At 58.7% G+C, this 23,113-nt stretch overlaps 1 protein-coding gene across 1 annotated transcript in view; it reads right to left on the reverse strand.

Annotated features, from left to right (window-relative positions):
* SPTBN4 (spectrin beta, non-erythrocytic 4) overlaps window positions 1–23,113 on the reverse strand; it is a 36,451-nt gene that overhangs the window by 7,848 nt on the left and 5,490 nt on the right. Inside the window, exons 8-32 of the mRNA XM_081334669.1 lie at window positions 22,025–22,137; window positions 21,402–21,589; window positions 21,135–21,252; window positions 20,860–21,018; window positions 20,142–20,444; window positions 19,439–19,589; window positions 18,464–19,337; window positions 18,158–18,295; window positions 17,132–17,512; window positions 16,619–17,000; window positions 13,178–13,380; window positions 11,868–11,958; window positions 10,711–10,881; window positions 7,417–7,680; window positions 5,145–5,369; window positions 4,738–4,827; window positions 4,159–4,437; window positions 3,678–3,808; window positions 3,400–3,604; window positions 2,734–3,111; window positions 2,377–2,621; window positions 2,136–2,274; window positions 1,277–1,361; window positions 741–937; window positions 66–628 (exon numbers count right to left, since the gene is read on the reverse strand). Coding sequence (XP_081190795.1) covers window positions 66–628; window positions 741–937; window positions 1,277–1,361; window positions 2,136–2,274; window positions 2,377–2,621; window positions 2,734–3,111; window positions 3,400–3,604; window positions 3,678–3,808; window positions 4,159–4,437; window positions 4,738–4,827; window positions 5,145–5,369; window positions 7,417–7,680; window positions 10,711–10,881; window positions 11,868–11,958; window positions 13,178–13,380; window positions 16,619–17,000; window positions 17,132–17,512; window positions 18,158–18,295; window positions 18,464–19,337; window positions 19,439–19,589; window positions 20,142–20,444; window positions 20,860–21,018; window positions 21,135–21,252; window positions 21,402–21,589; window positions 22,025–22,137 — 6,073 coding nt within the window. The remainder of the gene's footprint in view (window positions 1–65; window positions 629–740; window positions 938–1,276; window positions 1,362–2,135; window positions 2,275–2,376; window positions 2,622–2,733; window positions 3,112–3,399; window positions 3,605–3,677; window positions 3,809–4,158; window positions 4,438–4,737; window positions 4,828–5,144; window positions 5,370–7,416; window positions 7,681–10,710; window positions 10,882–11,867; window positions 11,959–13,177; window positions 13,381–16,618; window positions 17,001–17,131; window positions 17,513–18,157; window positions 18,296–18,463; window positions 19,338–19,438; window positions 19,590–20,141; window positions 20,445–20,859; window positions 21,019–21,134; window positions 21,253–21,401; window positions 21,590–22,024; window positions 22,138–23,113) is intronic.

Raw genomic sequence — 23,113 nt, forward strand, 5'->3', positions numbered from 1 at the left:
AGTCCTGCACAAGGAGAAGGGCAAGCACGGGCCTCACGCTTGCCGTCTGAGGCACCAGCACCTACCCGCCTGCTTTGGGGTCCACATGTGGAGCTTCCTGCTCGCTGGACTCCCGCCGTTCTGCCCTCCGGTCTCGTCTCTCCCTCTTGCGCTCAGCTGGCTCGTGCCGGGGTGCATCCTGCTCGGTGGACTCATGATGCTCCAGCGATCGCCGAGCTTCCTGGCGCTCCCGGTGCCTGTCTGGCCGGCTTGCCTTGGCCTCCCCCTGTTCTAGCAAGGACCCAGGAGCTCGCCTCAAAGTACCCACTCTGAGAGCTTCCTCCATGGCCGCGCTGGCCTCGCCTGCTTTCTCCTGGGCTTTGGCTTCCACTGCAGCCCCCTGGCCCTCTTGCAGGCGATCAATCTTGGGCTGCAGCCGCTCGGGTTTCAGCTCCTGCCTGACATAGGCCACCTTGGCCTCAGTGGGCTCCGGCTCCAGTCCATTGAGCAGCGCGTGGGCCTTCTCGAAGAGCGGCTGGCACAGGAAGGAGGCACCCTTGCTGCTCAGCTCGGCAGGATCCGGGAAGATCTTTCGGCCCAAGAGGGGGGTGGGTGGCTGCTTGCTTTGCTCGGCCTTCAGCTTCTCAATCTAAGGGGTAGCCGAGACAAGAGAGAGGCCAATAAGTGTCTTGTGCGCCGACCACGCTGAGCCTGCCCTGCCCTCTCCCCCCAGGGCAATGGCCCCGAGTCTGGGCTCTTACAGTGGTGAGACGTCTCAGGGAGCTGAAGCGTTCCTCCCAAGCGGCAGCAGCTTTCCGGAAGGCTTCGTGGCGCCGGATGAGCTGCTCCACCTCGTCCACGCTGTTGCCCAGCTCTCGGCTCCTTAGCAGGGGCTCCTGGGCAGTCAGCCAGGCATCCGCCACAACGGCCTCCTGGGCAAACTGGTGCACCTCCAGCACTGCCAAGGAGGGAGGGACAGCCCTGAGCAAAGGCTCCTCTGGATGTGCCCGGCCCCCTGGCTCTGCCCGGCCTGCGGCAGGAAGCCCAGAGGTAGGGCAACTGACCAATGCCCAACCTGGTATCCAGCAGGGGCCGTGCTTGTCCACATGCATTGAGCGTTCTCTCTCTCGGGCCAGTTGGGCATGTGCCACTCCAGAGGCGGCCACTGAGCACGAGGACGCCTGCTGCCGGCCTCCAAGCTGCGGCTCCAGCCACCACTGCTCGTCCTGTGGTCCCATGCCCCAACTGCCCCCTTTGCCTCTACCCCTGGGAGGAGGGCTGGGCCAAGCGGGCTTACTTTGCTGCAGCCACTCCCAGTGCCGATCCCACTTGTCCACCATCTCCTTCTTCTTGGTCCTCAACTTCTCCAGGTGGAGCTTGATCTGCATTGCAAGCAAGAGAAGCCTGGCTGGGAGAGGGAGAGGGCGCAATTTTGAACCTTCCAGGATCCCCGTCACAGTCTGGGAAAGCTCTGCCTTTGCTCAGTGCCTGAAGCTGGGCACTCGCCTAGGCCCCTCTGCCCCCAGACACAGAATATCCTCGGCTCTCTCTGGCGTTGGGCAGGGCAAAAGCTGGAAACCCGAAGGCTGGCCTGCCTGCCGGCCCCAGAAGCTGTCTGCTCTGCTTTCCACAGCAGCCCTGGAGGAACCTCTGCTCACATGTTTCCCGCTGAAATCAGCAAGAGCAAAGGCAGTCTGCTCATGCGCAGAGGAACGCTCTCTGGCTCCTGGATCCTGCCAGGGGAGCGCCATCAGCAACAGTCTTCTCGCTCCCCCAGAGGTTTCGTGGGAGGCTCTGGAAGGGGAACACCAAGCAACATCGCCCCCCTCCCACCCGACAGAGAATGGCCCTGGCTCCAGGTTCCCCCACTCAACCTCAGCAAGTCCAGAGTAGCTGATCCGCCCCACCAGTTGTTTCCTCCCTGCAGAGTTTCCTCATGCAGATGAAAGACCTGCATACAGTGATGGATTTGGGGAAACCCTCTGACAAATCGATTGGTGTCCTTCCAGAACCGCCAGCCTCAGCAACCCAGTGAGCCCTGCATGCTAAATCCCCCGAGCACTCCAGGTGCCAGACATGGGGCGTCCTCCAGTCCCCCACGCAGTGGGCCCACCAGTCTGCCCTCCGCCCTGCAATGGGCCTCGGGTGAGACTCACCTCCTCGGAGGCCGGGCTTCTGTTCAGCACCAGAGTCTTGCCCAGGTCAACGCAGGTGGAGATGGACTTGCTGCGAGCCTCAATTTCACCCTTCAGGCCTTGGTGGTCGCTCATCAGCACCTCCACGGTGGACACATCCCTGCGGACAGAGGTGGTGTGGGGAGAGTGGAAGGGCCATGAGGAGGCGCTGCTCCTTCAGAGGACAGCAGGCCGGGGCCGCTCTTCCCACCCTCGGCAGTACCTGGGCTTTTCGCCAGCACCAATCTGGCAGAGGATGATGTCCATCCAGGAAACGAGGTCCCGCACTAAGTTCAGGAAGCGGATCTTATCGGCCGTTGTGGTCACCTGCAGCCGGCAATCTTCACACAAGCTCAACAACTCTTTCCAGGAACGCATCACCTCCTGCTCCTTGGTGGCGATGGCATCGGCATTCTCACCCGCATACACTGTCTGCAGTTGGGCTGCCACCTCCTGCAGCTGCCGTACCTGCCGTCCGTTCCCGCCCCCCCCACCCAGAACAGGAAGATATTATCCTACCAGTCAGCTTGCTCGCCCCCCAGGGTGAGCGTTCCCTGAGCGCCATTCCCTTCCGACTCACCTGGGCCACCAGCACCTGGACGTCATGCTCAAAGGACTTGAGCATCCTTTGCAGAGTCCCAGCCGAGGTCTTGCACTCCCGGGCTGCAATCGCGGGTAGACGCTGCTTCTTCTCCTCAATTTGGGACAGGACATCCTTGCAGTCATTGAAGAATTTGTGCAGCTCATGGGACGCAGCCAGCATCTGTGCCCTGGTCTCGATCAGCTCTAGCAAGTCCGCCCAGGCCTCGTTCACCCCATCCTTCCACTCGGCAATGGTGGCAGCATCTGCGTGCCCATACTCAATCAGCTCATCCACCATCTGGTTGATGGCCAAGATCCGCTCATTGCCAATAGTGCCCGTCTCACTGGCAAACTCAGTGAACTTCTCCTGCAGCAACTGTGCAAAACAAAGAGAGAGAGATGTGGACGCACAGGTGTGTCTTGTGCAACAGTGGCCAAAACCCTTCTTGTTTCTGCATTCTGGACATACAGTTCTCAATGTTTCTTCTTCCTTGCCAGTTGCTAATTCCCCTACCTCCCCTTTGGCTCTGGAGCTGGCACAGAGCTGGAGAGCATTTCCTAGGCGTCCCATTTCTTAAAGAAACCAGCTTTTGGTGGGCGCTGCCATCCCCCGGGAAGGGTCTCCCTCCCGCTTCCGGGCCGTTGGCCATTTTCCCTTTCTCACGGTCACATGCTCGAAGTCCTGTCCCAGTTCGGGTGAGCCAGCCACAACCTCCTTCTCAGCAACCCAGTGCTCCATCTCGTCCACCTCACGGTGGAGCTGGAAGAGCCAGTACTGCTGCTCCAGGCTGGCCTTTCGCTCTTCCACCAAGTCCTTCAGGGAGACGTAGAGCCGGTCCACCTGGGACTGCCTCCGGCTGACCTGCTCGCTGGCAAAGACACAAGCTGGTCAGCGTGGCTGGCAGGGGGAGTAGGCAAGGGGTGGGGAGAGCAGGGCCCCACCTGTCTGCGTGGCCCAGCTCCAGCAGGGACCGGCACTGCCGCGACAGCTGGGCGATGGTCTCCGCGTAGTTCTCCACTGTCTGTTCGGCCATCAGATGCTTCTTCAGCAGCTGCAGCGTGCTCTGCTCATCCTGGAAAAAGGGTTCCAGGCAGGGGAGTGTGGGCCCCCTTACCCCCTCTTGCCCTGCTGGTCCATCCTGCAAGTGGGCATCCTCGGATCTGCAGCTGGAGAAGTCATCTTTCCCCAAGCGCCTCTCTCCTGGCCAACTCTGGATCCAGGCAGCCAAAAGCCAGAAGGGCCAGGCCTGCACAGGATCCCCAGAGCAGTCCAAGGAGGAGAGTGGCAGCTTTGGCTGCCCAAGGACTCAGCCTGGGAAGGGGAGCCGCTCCCCAGCCAGCAGACCCCCTCCGATGGCTGGTTGACCCCCACCCCCCCGCTTTGCTCTAGGCAGCCCCCGGCCAGGGCAGAGGGGAGGCTCACCTTGCCCTTCTCGTCGGTCATCATGAAGAGCTCCTGCTCGCTCAGCCAGGCTTCCACCTCCCCCACGTCAAAGAAGTACTGCTCCACTTGGTAGGTGGCATCCAGCAGCTGCTGCCGCTGCTCAGTCTCCTCCTGGAGCATGCCCCACAGTCCGGAGAGCTTCTCCCACAGAAGCCGCACTGTGTCAACCTCAGGGCTCTGGATGGTAGCAACGCTGCCGGCTCGCGCCAGCACCTCATCTACACGGGGTTTGTGCACCTGTATCTCACGGCGCAGGTTCTGGTGTCAGAGCATTGGGGGGAGGGGAGAGAGGGGGAATTCACTCAGCATCCAGCCAGAGTGGAGCGTGGCTGCCAGGTCCAGCCTTGAGGATGGGGAGGGGGGTTAAGGACCATCCTTTGCCACCACCACTGACTCTCCCTTTGGGTTATGGGGGAAGGGACTTCGGGCTGGCACCCAGAGGCTCAGCCACGCCAGCTCCGCTCTCCAAAGCAATGCCACTTTCTGGGTTGGCTTCAGAGCCAAGCAGGCTTTTGCCCAAGGCCCCTCTCTGGGCAGGGCCCCCCCTCTCCTGCTCACCTGGTTCTTTTTGATCAGCTGCTGGACATTCTGCAGGTTGCTCCCACGGTCTTTCAGCCTGGCCAGTGGGAGGCGGTCCTGCACCCAGACCTAAAGGGAAAGCAAGGGCAAAACTGAGGGCCTGAAAGCAACGTGAGCCACGTGGCCAACTGGCAGCTCCACAATGTGCACAGTGTGGGCTCTTCTATGCATCACTTCTCTTGCCTGCCCTTTGGCCGGGGGGGGCCCTTCATGCTGCTTTTTTTTTTACTGGGTGGGCAAAAATAAGCCACTCGGCGCCCTATGGATTTCTGTCCTTGGACATCCCAGTCAGAGAGGAGTCCTGCATGGCCCAGAGTCCCGGCTGGCTGCAAATCCCATCAGCTCTCCTGAAGCCAGTCCGGCCGTCATCTCTGCCCAGCACCTACCAGCTCGTCCTCCAGATCATGGCTGATCTGATGCAGTTCCTTGGAGGCCAGCAGGATCCTCCGGCGCTCCCGGAGGGGCTCAATGAGGCGGACAATCCGTGCTCCCACCGCGTTCTGCTTGCCATCCACCATCTCCTGGCTGGCTGTCTCCAGTGGCAGAGCAGCGACCTGGGTCTGCAGCTCCCCCACCTCCTTGGACCACTCGTCCACTTGCGTCTCCAGGGTCTGCGAGAGAGAGGGCTGGCACTGGGTGGCACCCACGAACATGCTCCGGCTCCTGCCAAGTGTGAATCTGGGCAAGGGGTTTTGCTGCAGCCCCGGGTCCTCCTCTGGGAAACACTGGCTGCTGGAAGAGCTCATGGCTCAGGCCTTCGGCCCTCCTAATGCCCTCCTCCCCTCTCCCACCCCTCCCCGTCATCAAGCAGGTGGAATGCACAGAAGATGGAACTGACACCTTTGCTGAAGGTTTGGGCTTTGCTCTGAAGGCTTGGTCACCTGGTCATCGTCGGGTGAGCTCTGCCTGCAGCCTGAGTGGGAGGGGCCCAGGGTCAGCTCCAGCCCAGCTTCCCCTCTCCAAATAATGTGCCCCCGTTCCAGAGTAGAGGTTGGGGGATGCAACCAGTAACACCTGATGCCTCAGAAGGGAGGCAGGAGGGAGTCCCCACGTCCAAGAAGAGGAGGGGGCTGTCCTGTCTAAATTGCCTGGCTTGTAACGACCCCTAATGATTCTCACATAGACTGTCCCTGCTCTAAAAGGACCAAAGAAACGTCAAGCCAGAAGTGGAAAAGAGAGCAAGCATCTCAAGAGAAGGTTATGGACCACAGAGCTAGTTCTTAGCAGGTGGAAAGTTTCTCTGGGGTTTCTCCTCCAAAGGAGCTGACCCAGGAAGACCCACAGAGCAGATGGAAGGGCAGAGGCAGAGGGCTCTTCCTGCTCTGATCGGCTGTGGTCCCTCCAGGTTCCTCCTGCAACAACTTGCCTCTCGGAGGAGGAAGCAAAACTCCCTAATAGGTCTGATCTGGACTGACTGCTCCAGCAGAGGCCCCCAGTAGCCTAGGTGGGGCAGTTCCCAGACTTCCCCCCATTCTGTAGCTCCTCACTCCTCCCCTCCAGCGCACCAGCAAGAGAAGCCACAGTGGGTCTGCGCTTGCCTGAAGGGGTCAAGTCTGGTGAAGGCCTGGCTGGTCCCAAGGGCTTCCTCCGGCCTCCCCAGAGGGCCCCAGTTCCCACGGGCAGCTTCTTGCCCCGGTGGAGACCAACAGTTGGCCATGGCCTACTTTTCCCAACTGGTATTCCACTGGTTTTTTAAGCTCCACAGAATTGCTCAGTGACTCTCTTCCCAAAGTCCGCTCTGGGTGGCAAGGATGCCAAAAGGCCTCTCCCATTAACAAGAATCCAAGAGGAACCTGGAGAACTCAGATAGGCAAAGCCTTGGAAAGGGAGCACGGTGGCGGCGGCAGCAACTAGTCAAGAGAATCAGAGGGTGGGTGTGCCAGAAATGCCCTCAGTTCTTCCCATAAAGCAGGCTGGGCCAGGCACCCTGCCCCCAAGGGACTGGCAATCCCCACTGCTGGAAAAGGCTGGCCACAAAGCAGAGGAGGAGCAACCCACCGGAGTCTGCGGGGCCCCTGGGGCTCTCTGAGCTGGGTGGTTTTCTTGCAGGCATTTCATTACCCAACTAGGTAACATCATCAGTGCTAGGCTGACATTAGTGCTATACTAGCACTGATGATGGTACCTAGTTGGGTAACGAAACACCTGCAAGAAAACCACCCAGCTCAGAGAGCAGCAAGAACTCCTCATTTCAACCCTGAGCTACAATAGTCTGTTACCACTGTATATAGACCAGCCAAGCAGGCAGCCCTTTGCACTCCAGCCTCTCTACAGGCTCTTGTCTCCTGGGGGTGGGTGGGTGGCAGGCTCAGCACTGTCCAAGGTTACTCCAGGCAGCCGTCATCCGCCAGTACCAACCAAATCTGATTGGGTGCAACAGGTAATCAAGGAGGCACCTGCTGCTTTATTTTTAATTTGCAGCATGTTGCACTTTCTTTCAATGCTGTCCTGTGAAGCCAAAGGAGGTCCAGGCATTCCAGTTATCTTGGGAAAGGTCTCAGCCGGGCTGTTCCCCCAAATATTCTGCCTTGGAGAAGCCCAGACTGGCAAGGCCTTCGCACAGCTGGAGCCGTAAAGCCAGACGCCTTTGGAAGCCTACCCCCACAGCACCCAAATCTCTTCACCTCAAAGACCCTTCGCGGAGCTCTTGCAACCCACCTGCAGCTTCTTGAGGTTGCTGTTCACGCTGGCCAGGTCCGGCCCAGCATCCACCGCCTGCAGTTGGCTTTCCATGTGCAGAAGCTGCTTGTCCAGCTCTGTGTAGCTCTGCACTATCCGGTCGGCCTGCGTGGCTTCCAGGAGCTGCTGGGCCTTCACCTGAGTGGCCGACTCCAGCTCTGCCCAACACTGCCGGATCTCCCCCAGCTTCTTCCTCACTGTTTCTGCCAGCTCTGGCTTCTCCTGGATCAGCCGCTGCCCCTCCTGGGGGCGAGAGAGGAAAAGGAAAAGAGCTGGCACAGCGCCCCACACCTTCTGCCAACGGCCCTGGATGCTGGGCCCAAAGCCTCTGGCTCTCCCGGTGTGCCCTTGGGGCTTCCCTGGGCTTCTCATCATGGCCTCCGGCACAGCTTGGGAGTCTGGATTCCTGAAAACATTCCCTGAGCTTCTACAGGGCCACAGTCAATGCGAGGGACTGTGAGGAAGCCGGAAAATGAAGGGGAGGGATGTCAGAAATGCACCCAGAAAATAAGAGAGGAATTTGTTAGTAACTTATTTCCTAAGTGGTGGCTCAGTCCAGCCTGCAAAAATCCTGGGCAGCCATTGCAAGAGCCTTTACCTTATTACCGCCCTAAGAAACACGGCTGGATCTTCCTTGCTGAGATTCTGGCCTTCCCCCCGAGTCCTGGTGTTGAAAGCGCTTTGTTTGCGCCCTGCCACGAGGCCTCGAAACACACCTCTCTCGGCGGCCCTGAATCTTCACCAGCTGGCCTGGCCCCTGTGATCCGCTCTGACTCACCAATGCCAGGGGGCGGCTGTCACTAGATGCGCTGGCCACACCAGCACCGACAACCTGAGCAGCTTTTGCCATCTGTCAAGGGAGACCCAGGCCCTCCCGTCCTGGGGGCTTAGTTTAAACGCAGGTTCCCCAGAACTGCTGCCTGCAGCCCTGGAGAGCACAATTCTCCCCTCTCTCCTTGGCTCCAGGCTTTGAAGGGCCCCCGAGAATGGCTCTGCAGACCCAGCTGTGTTTTCAGCCAGCACTGCCTGTGCCCCTCTTCCTGAGATGGGGAAAGGAGGCAGCCCCTCTAGCAAGGAGCCACCCTTCTCTTGCCGCCCCCCCCCCCCGGCTGCTGTCATTGGATGCACAGTAACAGCAGAAGGGGAGAAATGGGGTGGGGGGAGGCACTGTACCAGCTCAGCAACCTTCCCTTCGTCTCCACTGATCTGTCCAAAGTCACAGAGAGGGTTAGGGTTATGGGGGGAGGGGCAACCCTCCTACCACCTTTGCTCTAATCCTTTTTCTGCTGGTTCCCTTCCAGTACCCCTTCCCCTGGTCCCCCAGGAGAGCTTCCCACCCACTGGGGTTCAAGATGCTTACTCCCTTTAGGCAGATTGGTTGGTGCACCCCTTGATGCGTGGCTCAATACCTCCTCAGGGAGTTTTCCTGGGCTGTGTGTGTGTGTGTGTGTGTGTGTGTGTGTGTATCATGGCACTGCCAAAGGCACCACAGTCCTCCTGCCTTGTCTTGTGTCAGGTGGGGGGCGGGCAGCAAAAGGGAGGGCAGGAGCTCCCACTGCAGCTGTGCATCATCCTTCTTCCCTGGCTGCAAGGGGTGGGTGGGGGCGACTTGCAGGGCAGGCCTTGGGATGCTGCAGCAAACTACCTGGGTAGCTTCATCAGCCAGATGCCTCCCTGGGCACCACCTGCAGGACCCCAGGCAAGTAGCACCCTGCCAGGCCACAAGGTCAAGACACGCGCTTCGGGGCTCTTGGCAACACTTACAGGCCCAGACCTTGGGGTGTATCAGGAGGGCTTCTACCTTGCTCTATTTTCTTGGGAATAAACCTCCGTCTTTCTCTGCTGAGGGGAGTTTCTCATGTGGTGCACACACAATCCCACCCACCCCCAGCTGTCAAGGGAGTTTCTGAGAAAATGTGCCAGTTGCTGCTGCCAATCCTCAATCCCTAAGGGCAAATGGCTGCGCATAATACCCCAGCCCCCTCCTGCCTGCCGGACCTTTACTGATGGGTTGGCCTGATTTGTACAGGAGGCAGGCAGGCAGGCAAGATTAACCCACCCACTGCTTCTCTGTCAATTATACCCAGAACAAAACCAATGCCAAGGCCTCCCCCTGCCCCCTGAAACCTGGCACGGGAGCAGCACTTGGCTCAGACACGAGGGAATCTCCTGCAAGAATATGGACCTCCCTCTACTCACTTGGCTTGGGGTTTCCTGCTCCACTCGGCTTGCCAAGACCTTCACAGAGGAAGAGGGGGTGCCGGGAATGCTTCCTGGGGACCCTTCTGCATGGCCCCAACTTTTGGCATGCAAAGCGAGTGGTCTGCCATCCAGAGGGTTTCCTGCTGCCCTGAGATCCCTGCAGCATCAGCCGCTTTGTGGCTCACCCCCTCAGAGGAATGCAGACGGAAGGAAAGGGGGTGCAACCCCTCTGGCAAGAATACCTGGTGCCCAAATTCAGAAGGGACCCTTTTCTCTGGCTACACCATGCAGTGCCAAGGGGGCAGAGACTGCCCCGTATTCACTGCCACTTGCTCTGCATTCAGGGCACTTCAAGCAGCAGCTCCAAACCTATCTGGGCACCATGAAACTCCTTCCCCTCAAGGGGTCCACCCTTACCTGGGAAGCAGCATCTTTTCAAGCAGGCACAAATGAGCCCCTTCTTGGGGAGAACTGACAAGTCAGGGATGTACCATCATGAAGATCAAACCCCCGCCAAGCCCAAGCCAGCCGGCCTGGTTCCAGAACAACCTCCCTTCGGGCCAGATTCAGCCCCAAGCCTCTTCCATCACACCTGCTACTCCCAGGGGAGCCCCAGCCCCCTTCTTGCTTGCCAGACGCCTTCCCTGAGTTTCTTCATAGACAGGGCTACGGGCCCCCTCCCCAACGGAAGAAGCTCCCCAGCTGCAGAAGGTCAGCCAACCTTCCAGCCGGGAAGCAGGCACCACACATCACATCTGGCACAGACACACAACAGGCAGGGCACAGCAGAGGTTGTGGACCGAAGGGGTGGGGGGCGTTTGCATCCCCCCGAAGCTCCCGGGCCAAGGCAAAGCAGAGCCCGTCGGGAGGCGCCGGACATCTGGGCAGCTTCCCCGGAACACCCTCCAAGACGCAGTGCGGGGGGGGGAGGGGAATCGGCCGGCCTCCCCACCTGAGCCAAGCCACGCAACGCTCGAAGCGCGTCCTGCGTCATCAGCCGCCCGGCCGGGGCCGAGGGGGTCTCTCCTCCCCCGCCAGGCGAGACCCCGGCCTCGCTCCTCTCGCACCCACCTTCTCGATCTTGTGCAGCCACTCCTTATTCTGCGCCAGCTCGGCCGTGAAGGCGCGGTGCCGGAGCCATCGCTTGGGGGCCCGCGGCGGCGGCTTCCATAGCGGCGCGTCCTTGTCACGAGGCGCCTCGCCGGCCATCAGCGCCTCTTTCTCCGCCACCCAGCCATCCAGCTGCGCGAGAGAGAGACGGGCGGACGGGGAGGTGCGCTCAGCCCGGGCTCCCGTCGCCCCCTCCTACCTGCGCAGTTGGCGCCTCCGCCCGGCGGCTGCAGTTGAGCCCGGGCCTTGCCGCGTCACGGTCCCCAACGCTCCGAGCCCGGCCGGCGTGCTGCAGCGGCAGAGCCGCGGAGTCGCTCACCCGCCCGCTCATCCCGAGTTCGCGAAAGGGGGGGGGCTTCGCTCTCGGAGAAGGATTTTCGGGTGGGGGGAGATAGGCTCAAACCGCATGTTTCTCCTCCCCCATTCATCCCAGCCTCCAGCCAGCCCGAGGCGGGGGGACAACTCGGGGGGGGAATCGGGTGCACCGAAGCGACCCCCGCCTCGCTTGGAGCATCTCCCCTCGGCCTGAAGAAGGGGCAGCGCAGGGGCTTCAAGCCGGGCAGCCGCCGCAGAGGAGGGCGGGAAGACCGGGAGCTGTGCTAAGGAGGAGGGGGGGACGGTATAGGGGTAGACCGCCCCGCGAATGAAATGCCCACCTGGCCCGCGGAGGGAAGGGGGAGATGGGTTCCTCTCGCTAGCAAGGGAGACGGGAAGGCTGTGGGTGAACACTCTGGTCCTTGGCTCCTTCCGCTTTATTCATTCCTCCCCCCCCCCCCACTCCTAAGGGCCAGCTCATCCTGTTGGTTTGTGTGCAGGCACACACGTGCAAGGGTTAAGGCTGCATGCTCAAATATTCCCTCATGAAAACCCCCAAAACAATAAGCACTACCCTACCCTTTTGCAAGGGGGGGGGGGGTTCCTTCACTGCCAGATTTCTCCGGACAAAGCAGAACAGACTCCCCTGCCTCCTTTCTAGAGCCCTCCAGAGGACTAGCTGTATTTTGGGGAGGTATAACTGGGGCAGAGGTCCCCCAAGTCTGCCACCTTCAAGTCCCCGGTTTGTTGTGGCCTCTTGGGGACAGAGAGGGCCCCCCCCTGGGAGTCCCCAGGTTCCATACCTCATGGCAGCTTTGCAGGAAGCGCTGCAGCTCCAGGTGGTCACTGAGGCGCAGCATCCAGGTGTTGGCCAGCTGGACATTTTGTTCGCTCCTGCAAGGGGAGCAAACTGGTCAATCTAGTCAGCTTCCTCCCCAGGAGGATTCTGCCTGGCACATGGAGCCCTGCCCCCTTCCTGTCCTCTTTTAGCCCTTCCTGGCATCTGACCCAGCCAGGCCCGCTTTTTGCTTAGTGAGGGGGTGTGGAGCAGGGCTAGGCTTCAGACCCCTTTGCATCAAGGGAAGTGTTCCTCCAAATTTCTCTGTGCTCCAGGAAGCCCCTCTCCATCAACCTCCCAACAGCCAAACCTGAGCTGGATTTGAATTAGTAGTAACTCCCCCTCCACAAACCTACTAAAAAGCCACACGAGAGAATGCAGCATCTTCATCCTCTTTAAGAACCCAAATCACCATAAGTCCAAAGACTGTGAGATTGATTGGAAAAATATATGATGGCAGTGGTGGTAATAATCCCCCCAAGAGACACCACCTCTGTCCCTCCAACTTGGGCTAAAAAAAGCACAGTTGTTTCTATCTGGAGCAGGAGACTAGATTTGGGATCTGACACCATTTAAGATACCAAAATAAATTAGCACTTGGCCTTCTGCAAAGAGAAGCTTCCAAGGCAGAGGAAGAGGAGAAGCATTCCTTTGCAGCATGGACGGTTCCTTCGGACCCCAGCCCCTTCTACTCCAGCCCTCCTTTATCTTAGTGGGTCTAGCTCCTTGCCTGGACCCAAGGCCTGGGAGCTGTGGGGAATGCAGCCAGTCAGTCACCTTGGGGAGATTGAGACCCACCTGGTCTGCAGGTGGGGACGCGGCAGATGGGGGGATGCCTTCCCCAAAGAGCAGCATCCAACTGGTTGCAAATGGCCACAGCTCCACCACAGCTCCTCAAGGCACTGGGTGGGGGAAGGCATGGGGAGGAACTGGCATTTATTTCTCTGGGGTCTGAGAGTGTGCCCTGCCCCACAGGTGGAGCTTTTCCCCTTTGATCAATGCCTTCCTCAGGCCTAGCAGCTTGGGGCCCTGTTGCAAAAGCTGTGAGGTGCTGCCTGCAACCCCCCTCCTCATTGCGCAGCCTACACAACAGGCTGGCCATGGGTTTGCCTGCTCCTAGTCAGCAAGGCTGGGCATAGTTAGAGGGAGAGTGGCGGGGAATGGCTTGCATCCGCTCTGGGATTCTGACCCAGACTCTGTTCAGCAGAAGACCTTCTGGGCAGGTCCTGTGGGTTTCGCATTTGGGAGGGGGTGTTCTGCTGACCACCTGCTTACTTTGCCCGGAGGATCTCCATTTTGTCCTTCACCCTCTCACTATAGAGGTTGCCCTGCCGAATCAGGCTCTCGCCCGCCTTGAGAGCCACGGTGGTCTTTTGCATCTGGAGCTCCATGGTGGTCATGAACTCTTTCTGCTTCTTGATCGCCTTCTCCACCCCTTCCACTGTTGTGGGCAGCTCCGTGTGGCCCAGTGTGGCTTCCTGCAACAACGCCAAAGAGGGGCTGAGGCCTTGGGCGTCAAAATCCTCCTATTCCCTTCAGTTGGTTGAGCTGCTTCTACGGAGACTTTCTGCAAGAACTGCTGAAGTCGGGCCAGGGGGCCAGGAGACCCCAACTGCATCATCCACAAGGCTAAGCCCCCCCCCAAAGCATTACTTGAAGGCTTTTCAAAGCCTCAGGATGCCATGCACAGGATAAACCTGCGTGAAAACAAAACCAGAAGCAGCATATCACAGTTAAGGCTAGCATACTGCAAAGCTTTAGGCCTGGGGGCATGCCCTGGATGACACTACAAGGCAGCCAGCTAGAAAATGCACAACACCACACATCACATCTGGCACAGACACACAACAGGCAGGGCACAGCAGAGGTTGTGGACCGAAGGGGTGGGGGGCGTTTGCATTGGATTTTATGACTGAGACGTAGGGACAGGAGTCCTATCTGGGTGGGGCAGGCATCCGAAACACCTTCTCTCCACTGGCACAGGTAGCTCTCCTTCAGCTCCCCCCACGAGCAGAAAGAAATAGCTGTAGGTAGGAAAGGAACCCCCCCAATGGCTCCAGGGATACCCCCACTTTACTCCAGCTTCCTTTGCTAATACAGGATAACATCTGGGGATCCAGCTGCCTGTTTCCCCCAGAAAACCCTGCTCTTCCCTGAACAAGCTATGTTACTGAAGGACATATCCCCAAGCATTTGCCCAGGGAAGCCGCTGGCCTTCTGAAATTGGCCAAGGAGCCAGCCAGTCGGTGCAGCATTTTTGTCCAAAGGAAAAGCATGGGACCACCCTGTCCTGAACAGCTGCTGGAGTGCCCACTCCTCAGGGGAGGAGGCAGGCCTGCGTTCAGAAGAGCCAAGGCTGATGGGCTTGGGTCCAACAGCTGTGAGAGTCTTGCTCGGTGGCCATGGGCCAGCTGGGGGCGCAATCAGAGAAAGGATGGAATTGCCTGCCTCTGTCGGCCGGGGAGAGGCCAGAGCCTCTCGACAGTGCAAAGAGGGGGTGGAAGGAGAGAAAGAGCCAAGCCAGACTCTGAAATCCTGAGTCAAAAAATGCAGCCCTCAGAGTCAGCAGAGGCTTCTGAGAGAGACTGCAAGCCAACCAGGTTCCTTGGCATAGTAGGAATAAAAAGAAGAGAAAAGAAGCCACAACTCTTAAACTCTCAGTGGCCTCATCTTCTCCCAGGAGGGAACTGTAGCCTGAGCTGGTGATGGATAACAAGCCAAGGGAGAGCTGGCGCTTGGGCCTGGCAAAGACGGGCATTTAGCTAATTTAAGCAGCCTGCAGGGCAGGAGGAACTGCGCTCTAGGGATGGGGGGGCAAGTGGGAAAGACACCTGCATGGGCTGCAATTATCCCTCAGCTGCTGCTCTTCTTCACCCCCACCCCACCCCTGTTCGGATCAGGGCCCAACCTCAAGGATGGTGGGCCACAGTTGCACCAACTCCTTGCAACCCTCTGATGTGGACATGAATGACGCTTCTGCTCTGCAGTGCCCTGAAGGCCAGAGAGAAATGCCTTCCCTCCCCCCAGGCAGGAAGGGCCCTGCAAGTTTTCCTTAAAGAAGGCAGCTGTCCTTGGCTCACTTCCTGTGTAAAAGGTTTCTTTTTAAATAAGGGTATAGGAAGCTTTGTGCTGAGAAATGTCCAGAATGTATTCAAGCTCCAAATGCCCAACATTGTTATTCTTTTGGTATACAAATGCTTAAAATGCATCTGGAAATCTGCAGTAATTTACCTGAGAAGACAATAAACCTGAATGTAAGGCAACCCCACCTCCAAAGATAGAACCAGTAATAAAAGCAGACAGAAAGCCTATGCTCTCACCCCCTTGCCAACCCCTCTCCTAAATGAGTGCCAGCAATGCTCCTATACAGGTTACATGGCGCTTGTCAGAAGTCGAATTTATCAAGGAAAAGCTAATTAAAATACCTCATCCCTTTCTTCCTCGTTGGGAAGGGGCTTAGCGTATATTAAAGGTGGACATTCAGTGAAAGTCCAGCCAGACTTGTCGGATGTGCCTGCTGACAGGAATGCCCCCCCCCAGCTGCCAGCCCCCCCGTGGCCTGCAGAGAAGAGAAACTCAAACAAGGCACAGCCCTGCATGACCACAACCCCCCCCCACACCTCACTTCCTTTTTAAATCCTGGATTGCACTTCAGCATCTGATGTCTGGTGAGGTGCAGGAAGAGGTTCTTGCTTCTTAATAAAATCTGTTGATCAGAAAAGGAGCTACCCCATTTCTGATTTTGGATTACTCATTCAAGGCTCATGTTCATTACTAAAAGGAGGTTGCGTCAGCCGGGATGAGATGGGAGAACGCCTTCTGTCTGCCACGGTTTCCAGGAGGGGACATGGCCACACACGGCAGAGCCTTGTGGAGGGCATGTCTTCCTGCATCCAGGCCTCACCTGCTCTCCAAAGAAGGCTCTGGTTTGGAGGGGCCGAAGGAGGCGAGAAAGCCGCTGGTGACCACCAGCTCAGGATGTGGTGCTCGGGTGAACCAACAGCAGTCCGATTCTCACCTCATCCCAGGATTAATGTCCATTACAGACTAGGGGGCAGCATTCATACAACCTGCTGTTCTTAGCCAGTTAGCCCTTTGCAAACTGGCCATCTGGCAGCATAGGACCCAGATTGTTATACAAACCCAGCAAGGGGATAAATTCGGTATCCAAACTCAGCCCATTGCACACTTTCAGCCGGTATGAGTGAATCTACCTCAGGGTCCACATGTCCTGCCAGGCCAGAGTGTCTTCTGCTCTCTCCCTAACCTCAAATTGGCTGAGGTTGGCTCGGCAACTTTGGCCCCCTTAGCCCAAGCAGGCAGGTTCTCTGTGTCTGGGGACAAGCCCCACATTCTCAGCCACTGGCCAGACTGTTCAGAGGGTGACAAAGGTTGGGGAAAGTTGGAATAACCCCTTTTAGTGGAACAGCCAGTCACGGGATGGTGCAGGCCTGGTCAAGCCCCATGAGTGTCATGGGGCCAAACAGGTTGGCCAAGCACCTCAGGGCAGCTTCCCTTCCCAGCAGGCCCCTTCTGAGCTCCCTGGGGCTGAGAAGCAGGGAAGTCGGCAGCCTCCTCCGAAGCCAGAGGGATGACTGGCAGGCAGGAGGGCCTCCCAGTTCTGCCTCCTCAGTTCCAACTGCAGCTCTGGGGCAGCACTGTGCCCCATCTGCCCTGCAGCAGAGGAGGGTGATGCCAGGCTGCAGCGAGAATTACCTGGTTGTACAGACAAACTTCGGCCTGCTTGGCATCACGCAGGAAGAGGAAGAAGATGTGTGCCTGCACCAGGACCTCCCGGCGGTGTTCCCAGCTCTCCAGCAGCTTGTTCCAGCCCACTTCCAGCTTCTGCAGCCACTGCTGGAGGGACAGGTAGGGCAGCTCAGCTTCCTCCAGCACCAGCACATCATTGACAGCCTGGATCTTGGCATAATCCTCCTCGTAGCGGCTGATCTCCTCTTTGAGCAGAGCATGCTGATGAAGCAGCCGCTCAGCCTCTGAGAGGTCCCCCGGCAGCTCCTCCCCGGGCGAGGCTACAGCAGCCTGCGTCTTCACCAGCCAGGTCAGAAAGCTGTCCAGGTCCTGGATGAACTGCTGCAGCCTGCAAGGAGAGGCCGGGCCAGTGAGAGGCCTCCTGATACACCCTTGCCCCAATCGGCCTCCCTGGCCACTTTTGTTGACCATCTGTGGTGAGCCCCACTCCCTGCCCCCTCAACCACTGGCCCCACTGACCTGCTGGCCACTGTCAGCGAATCCTCGCAGCCCTGCAGAGTCTTCTTCAAAGCCTCCCACTCCTCACTGATCTCCTCAAACTGCATGAGAACCTCCACGGCCTGGGTGGGGTGGGTGGTGGCCAAGGACTCCCCCTCCTGCTGCAGCTCCACCAGCCGGGGCTCCAGGAGCACCAGGGCCGCTTCGATGGTGGAGAGGCGGCGCTGGAGCGAGAGGACGCTGCCCAGATCACCACTGCTGTACTGGGTGGACTCGATGGCCTTGCGTTTCTCCCGGATCTGAGACTTGATCTCACTGCACTCCAGCAGGTAGTTCTGGATCTTCAGAATGGAGCTGAGGTGATTCTTCTTATCCTCTACCAGCTCCACCACTCGGTTCCATCTAGTCACCCCACGGGGACCAGGAAAAGGGTGACAAGCATGGGAAAGGTCACGATGAGGGTATGTGAAGAAGAAACACTCTTGGCTCCCCTCTGCCCAGCACCTGGGCGGGCCAGCAGCGTCTGGGCCTTGGGGGCAAGGCTGTGTCCAGCTGTGACTGACTAAAGGAGCACCGGAGTCCCTGAGCATGGTTCTGTTCAGAGCTTGAGGAAGGAATGTGGGTGAGAGAGACAGTGGACACACGGTCCTGTGCCTGGCTGCAAGAAAGGTCATCCTCTCCCGGCCAAGCATGGAGGGATTCCTTGTAGGGGGGAAAAGAGACAACCGTTCCCCTCCTGCAGTGTTTGGCTCTGGCAACCCCCAGCCAAGCATCCAGGGGTTGGGGCAGACAGGACAGAGGGGAAGCTGAGGTGAGCTGACAAGGAGCAATTGCCTGAGGGTCACCAGCAGCCTGTCCCTCTTTCCTCGCTTGCTCTCAGTGAAGCAGCCCAAATGGACTCAGGTCTGAAAGGAGAGAGCAGTCCCCAGTCAAATAGGAGAAGCTGCCACCCCCCTGCCTGTACGTGGCTCAGAGCGGTGGGCACCGACCTTCATGCCGGATGTTCAGCTGGACTGCTCTCCCCCTCCGGTGCAGGGCACTTCCTACCTGCTGTTGAGATGGTCCTGGCAGGATTGGACTTCAGACGAACTAGGGTGGCCCCCATCAACCAGCTGCTGAACAATTTGGTTAACGTCCAGAATACGACCCATCAGGCTGTTCATCTCTTGGTCGAGGTTTTCAAACCTGTGTGAGAAGGTAGGTGAGATCAGCCCAACTCTCCCTGAAAAGACAGCCAACCTGGGTGGGATGGGGCGGGGGGGGGCAGAAGCAGCAGTACAAAGGAAAGAAGAGGGCAAGGGGCTCGGGCTCTGAACAACCACCCCCCCAACCTTCTCTCCAGTGCCCCCCTACCGGTGCTGGACCGCCTCCACGTCCTCCAGCTTCTCTGGCACTTCCATCCGGTTGAGCCATTGCTCCTTCTCATCAAGCCAGATCTCGCAGGCATTCACCTCGCCAAAGAGGTGGTACACGGCAAGGGCGTCCTGCAGCCACTGGCACCGCAGCATAGCCACTTCGGCCACCTCGTCATACAGCTGCTCCACTTCCACGATGCGGATTTGCACCTCCATGGTCTCGTGGTACTCAGGGGCCAGGGCGGCCAGCTGCTTCCGCAGGGCCAGGACCGCCGCCCGATGCTTATCGATCTCCTGCATCACCCCCTTGTGCTTCTTGACCAGCGAGCGGGTGGAGTGCTCGTCGTGCCCAAAGTCATCACTGGAGACCAGGCGGTAGGCATCCTGCAGCCAGGCCACCAAGTCATCTGTGTCGGCGCTGAACTGGTGGAAGCTCAAGGCCCCTTGCAGCTTCTGCAGATGGCTGGCTGCCAGGCCCTCCAGCTTCTTCCAGTGCAGGCGCACGTCCCGGATCTTCTCCTGCACGTTGCCCAGGCCGAAGCGCTTCCGCAGCAAGGCCTGCTCACCCTGTCGCATGGCCGCTTGCAGCAGGGAGCGGCGGCTGCTCAGCTCGCTCAGGAGCAGGTTGTGCTTGCTCAGCAGCTTGGCCACGCTGTCCAGGTCCTTGCCGAAGCTCTGAGAGGACGACAGGATGCGCTCCTTCTCCTGCAACCAGGCCTCGGCCTCTTCCACCTCCTGCAGGAAGGACCACAGCTGGCGAGAGGCCTCCAGCTCCTTCCGCCGCTTGGACGCCAGCTCCTGCAGCCGCTCCTGACAGCCCTGGACGTGGCTGACGCGGTTGCAAATAATCTGGGGGTCGCAAGGCTGGTAGCCTGGGGGGAAGGAGGACCGGCACACATGGTGAGAGCCTGCACGATGAGCCCACAAGTGCCCTCCCGCCACTGGCCAAGGCCAACCAGGCCCCAAGGATCACCTTGCAGCTCTGAGAACTTGAGGGCTGCGGCGTTGAGAGCCTGGACCCGGTCCTGCTGCGCAGACAAGTCGGCCTCCAGCAAGCTGTGCTTCTGCAGCAGATCCTCCACCTCCAGAAGGTGCTTCCCAAGCTCCTTTGATGCCAGCTGGGCCTGCCAGGGTGATCGGGCATGAATGCCAGTGGCGAGGCTTGGGGCTTCTTTTCCCAAGAGAGGCCACAGCAGCACCTGCAGGAGCCACACCAAGCCTCTGCTGGCTTAGGGAATGGTCCAAATCTAGGGTGCCCCAAGTGGGCTTCTCTTGAGTAGGAGAGAAGCCTGAGTCGATGCATGCTGTTCCCGCTCTGGGGAGAAAACATGCCAGGGAGCCATGAATTTCCTCTGAACCAGGCCAAGTTGGAAGGAATGCGGGGTGGTGCTCTGTCTCCAGGCACAGAAGGGTGGCACACTCTGACTTCCGCCTAAAGAACGGGGTGGCCCCTGACTGGATTCTCTTTACTCCCTGTGCATTTTGGGGCGGGCACAAGTGTTCTCTGAGTTCAGGTGTCATAATGTATGTGTTGATGTACACGAATGCAGCTGGTGGGATTCAGCTTGGCAAAATGGCAGCTGGTCTCCCCAGCGTTACTGAACAGGGAACGCGGAGATTGCCTGCCCACCCCACCTCCCCAAGTTCCCTCAGGGGGCCCTGGTTAGGACCCGGACCTGCATGTCCTCCATCCAGTCAATCATGTAGACCATCTCCTGGAAAATCTTCTGCAGGGCGACATTCTGCTCCAGGCGGGTGCGCCGAGCACTGACCAGCACTGTCAAAAGTCCCCACTGGCGCACGATGTTGTCCTTCTGGGCAACGATGCGCCTGCTGTCGTAGTAGCCCTCAGACTCCACTTCCTGGGCCAGCTCCAGCACCACCTGAATGCGCTCCTGGTAGGAAGAGATATCTGCCTCAATTGCCTCGTGCTTCTTCATGGCAGCCTCTACGGCCGGCAGGTCACAGCCAAAGTTGTCCTGGGAGGAGGAAATGTGAGCTGGTGAGCAGATCTTGCACCTGCACAGAGTGCCTTTTAAGCAAGCTAGTGGCTCTCTTCCCTTCCCTCAGAGTTTGGAAATAAGGGTCCTTCAGAAAGGCTCCATGAGCTACAATCTCCATGGACCCCGCTTCCCAGGAAATCCTGCCCTGCTGGTCCCCAATGGCTGCCTAGGCTCTTGAGCTGACCCACCTCTGCTCCTCTCCCAGTCCGTGCTTCACGGGAGCCTTTTCCCCAGCTGTCCCCACCCCCCGCTTTGATGAATGCCCCCCAGAGCTGAGCTCCCTGGGACTTTCTGGCGAGGGACAGTATAAAGTTCTTGCTGGGCACTGGGGTCAAGAGAAAGCTTTGCTATGGGATCCTCGGGGTCCTTCGGCCCACCCCAGTCTTGCTACCTGAGAGACCAGCCGCTGGTTCTCATTCAGCCAAGTTTCCCTCATGATGGCTTTGTGGTCAAAACGCTGGGCCAGCAGCTCCAACTTCTCCTGACGGATGAGCTCAGCGCGAAGGGCCACTTCCCGTTCATGCTCTGCCTTCTCCAGCTGCGTCCAGGCCTGGCAAGAGCGATTGAGAGAGAGAAGAGAGCCAGAGAGAGGAGAGGGAGGGAGGGAGGGAAAGGGAGGGCCTGCCAGAGTCAAGACAGGTCAACAGACTACCTGCATCGCTTTACCTTGTTGATATCCGAGATGCTCTTTCCCTCCTTGGGGACGTACAGTTTGCGATTATTGGCACGGAGTTTGCTCTGGATGGAGAAAAGCAAAACCTCCAGGTTCCCCTTCTCCTGAAACCTGCAGGCAAAGGGCACAGGGTCAGCCCAGCAAGGGTGGACTGCCCCCACTCCGAGCAAGCAGGGAAGGTGGGGGACACAGCCTTGGGAGATGCACAGGGGCCCGGAGAGTGAGCCCTAACAGGTGCCAGTCAGTCCTGACAGGCTCACTTGATGGGCTTCTCCAGGGTGCAGAAGGCAGTGAAGGCTTGTAGCTGGTGCTGGACCCCAGACAGGGAGTTGGCGAACTTCTGGTTGGTAATGAAGGGGATGGTGATCTCAATCCACTCCAGTAACTCGCTGGCCAGAGACTCGTAACGCTCTATGATCTTCTCGATCTCCAGCACTTGATCCAGCACCTGGATCAGGAGTGGGGGAGACTTTTGTGAAATCCCCCCATGCTGTTGGGGCATCCACACAATTGATCCAGCTGCCACGCGGCCTAGAGCACCCCTTAACTCTTCCTCTATGGCCAGTCAGTGCTGCCAATTCCTCCAGGCCCGTTTCTGGCAGCTTCTGCTCTTCAGCCAGGCTACCTGGCCAGACGGTCACCTAAGAGGTCCTGGCAGACCAATGGTTGCCATCGGACACTCATGTTCCTCCTGGAGCTGGACGAGGCTCCTTCCTTTCAGGGTCCACGCTGAGCTGCTGAGCATATGAAATATTCCATCCAGGCTAGGTGTTTGTGGGGGGTGGGGAGGTGGGGGTTTTCCTTGCTCTGGGCCAGCAGCGCAGCATTTGCCCTCCTGCACAGGGCAGCGTGGGCCTCTGGGAGCCGTGCCTGCCAGGCTCACCTTTCCTATTCGCTTCCCCTCCACAGCCAGTGCCTTCATCTTGGAGAAATAATGGTAGAAAGACACTACGTAGGTCAGAACGGACTTCTCGTCTGGATGTTCTACATTGACATCTGTGGGGGGGGAGAAGGAGGAGGAGGAGGAGAGAAACTGCAGCAGCCGAGGAGCCCACCAGTCCTTCGGGAGTAGGGCGGTATATAAACCGAATTAATAAATAAATAAATAAACCAGGAGGCAGGCCAAAGTCTCCCCTCCACGGATGGCCAACAAGGGTTTGAGGGGCAAACCCTGGACAGGTTCAGACCCACCATGGTTCCAGGAGAGGGGCTTGGGCAGCCCCACCCCACCCCTCGCCATCCCAATCACCTTGCAGGCTGTTGTGAGATGGGAATGGATGCTGGGGGAAGCAGGTTCACCTCTGAGGTTCCCCAGGGACCCTTGCATGTTGGGTCAGATCCTGGCACAGCCTTCCAGGATCAGGCTTTGTCTGGGCACTTTTTGCACTCAAAGCAATGGCTCTTTGGCCCTTTGAGGCTCTGCCACAGCGGGCCTGGGGTCAGCACCCTACCCCACCAGACCAAAAGAAGCGGGCCGCTGCGCCCAACTCCTGGCCTCTCTTAGCCCAAGAGATGGGCTACACCTCTCTTTCAGCAACCCCAAGGGGCAACTGCCAGACTCCCCCACAAAAGGGCCACCCCCCTGGAGAGGAGCCTCTTCAGCCGCTGCCTTTGAACTGGGGCATCGAGGGCCACAGAGCCCACCGGGCAGAGAGCTCTCTTGGGGAGAAACACTCTCGCCTGAGAGACAGAGAGGAGCAGCCCCTCCACTTCAGATTAAAAGGCCGTCACAGAAGTCGAATCCTGGCAAATCAGGAAACGTAGCTTTAAAAGCCCAGATCAAAGGGGGCAGGAGCCACAATGTGCAGACTGGCAGCAGACAGGCAGTTTCTCTGCCAGACACTGACCAAGGGGCTCTTTCCCAGCCCATTTCAAGCGCTGTGGAGGGCAGGGCAGTGACCAGGCAGGCCAACTTGGTGCCTGAGATGCTGCCTTCTGCTCCTTTGCCACTTCCCTGCTTTGGGAAACGTCC

The sequence above is a fragment of the Vipera berus genome (assembly GCF_964194415.1).
Source record: "Vipera berus genome assembly, chromosome: 9".
NCBI lineage: Eukaryota > Metazoa > Chordata > Lepidosauria > Squamata > Viperidae > Vipera > Vipera berus.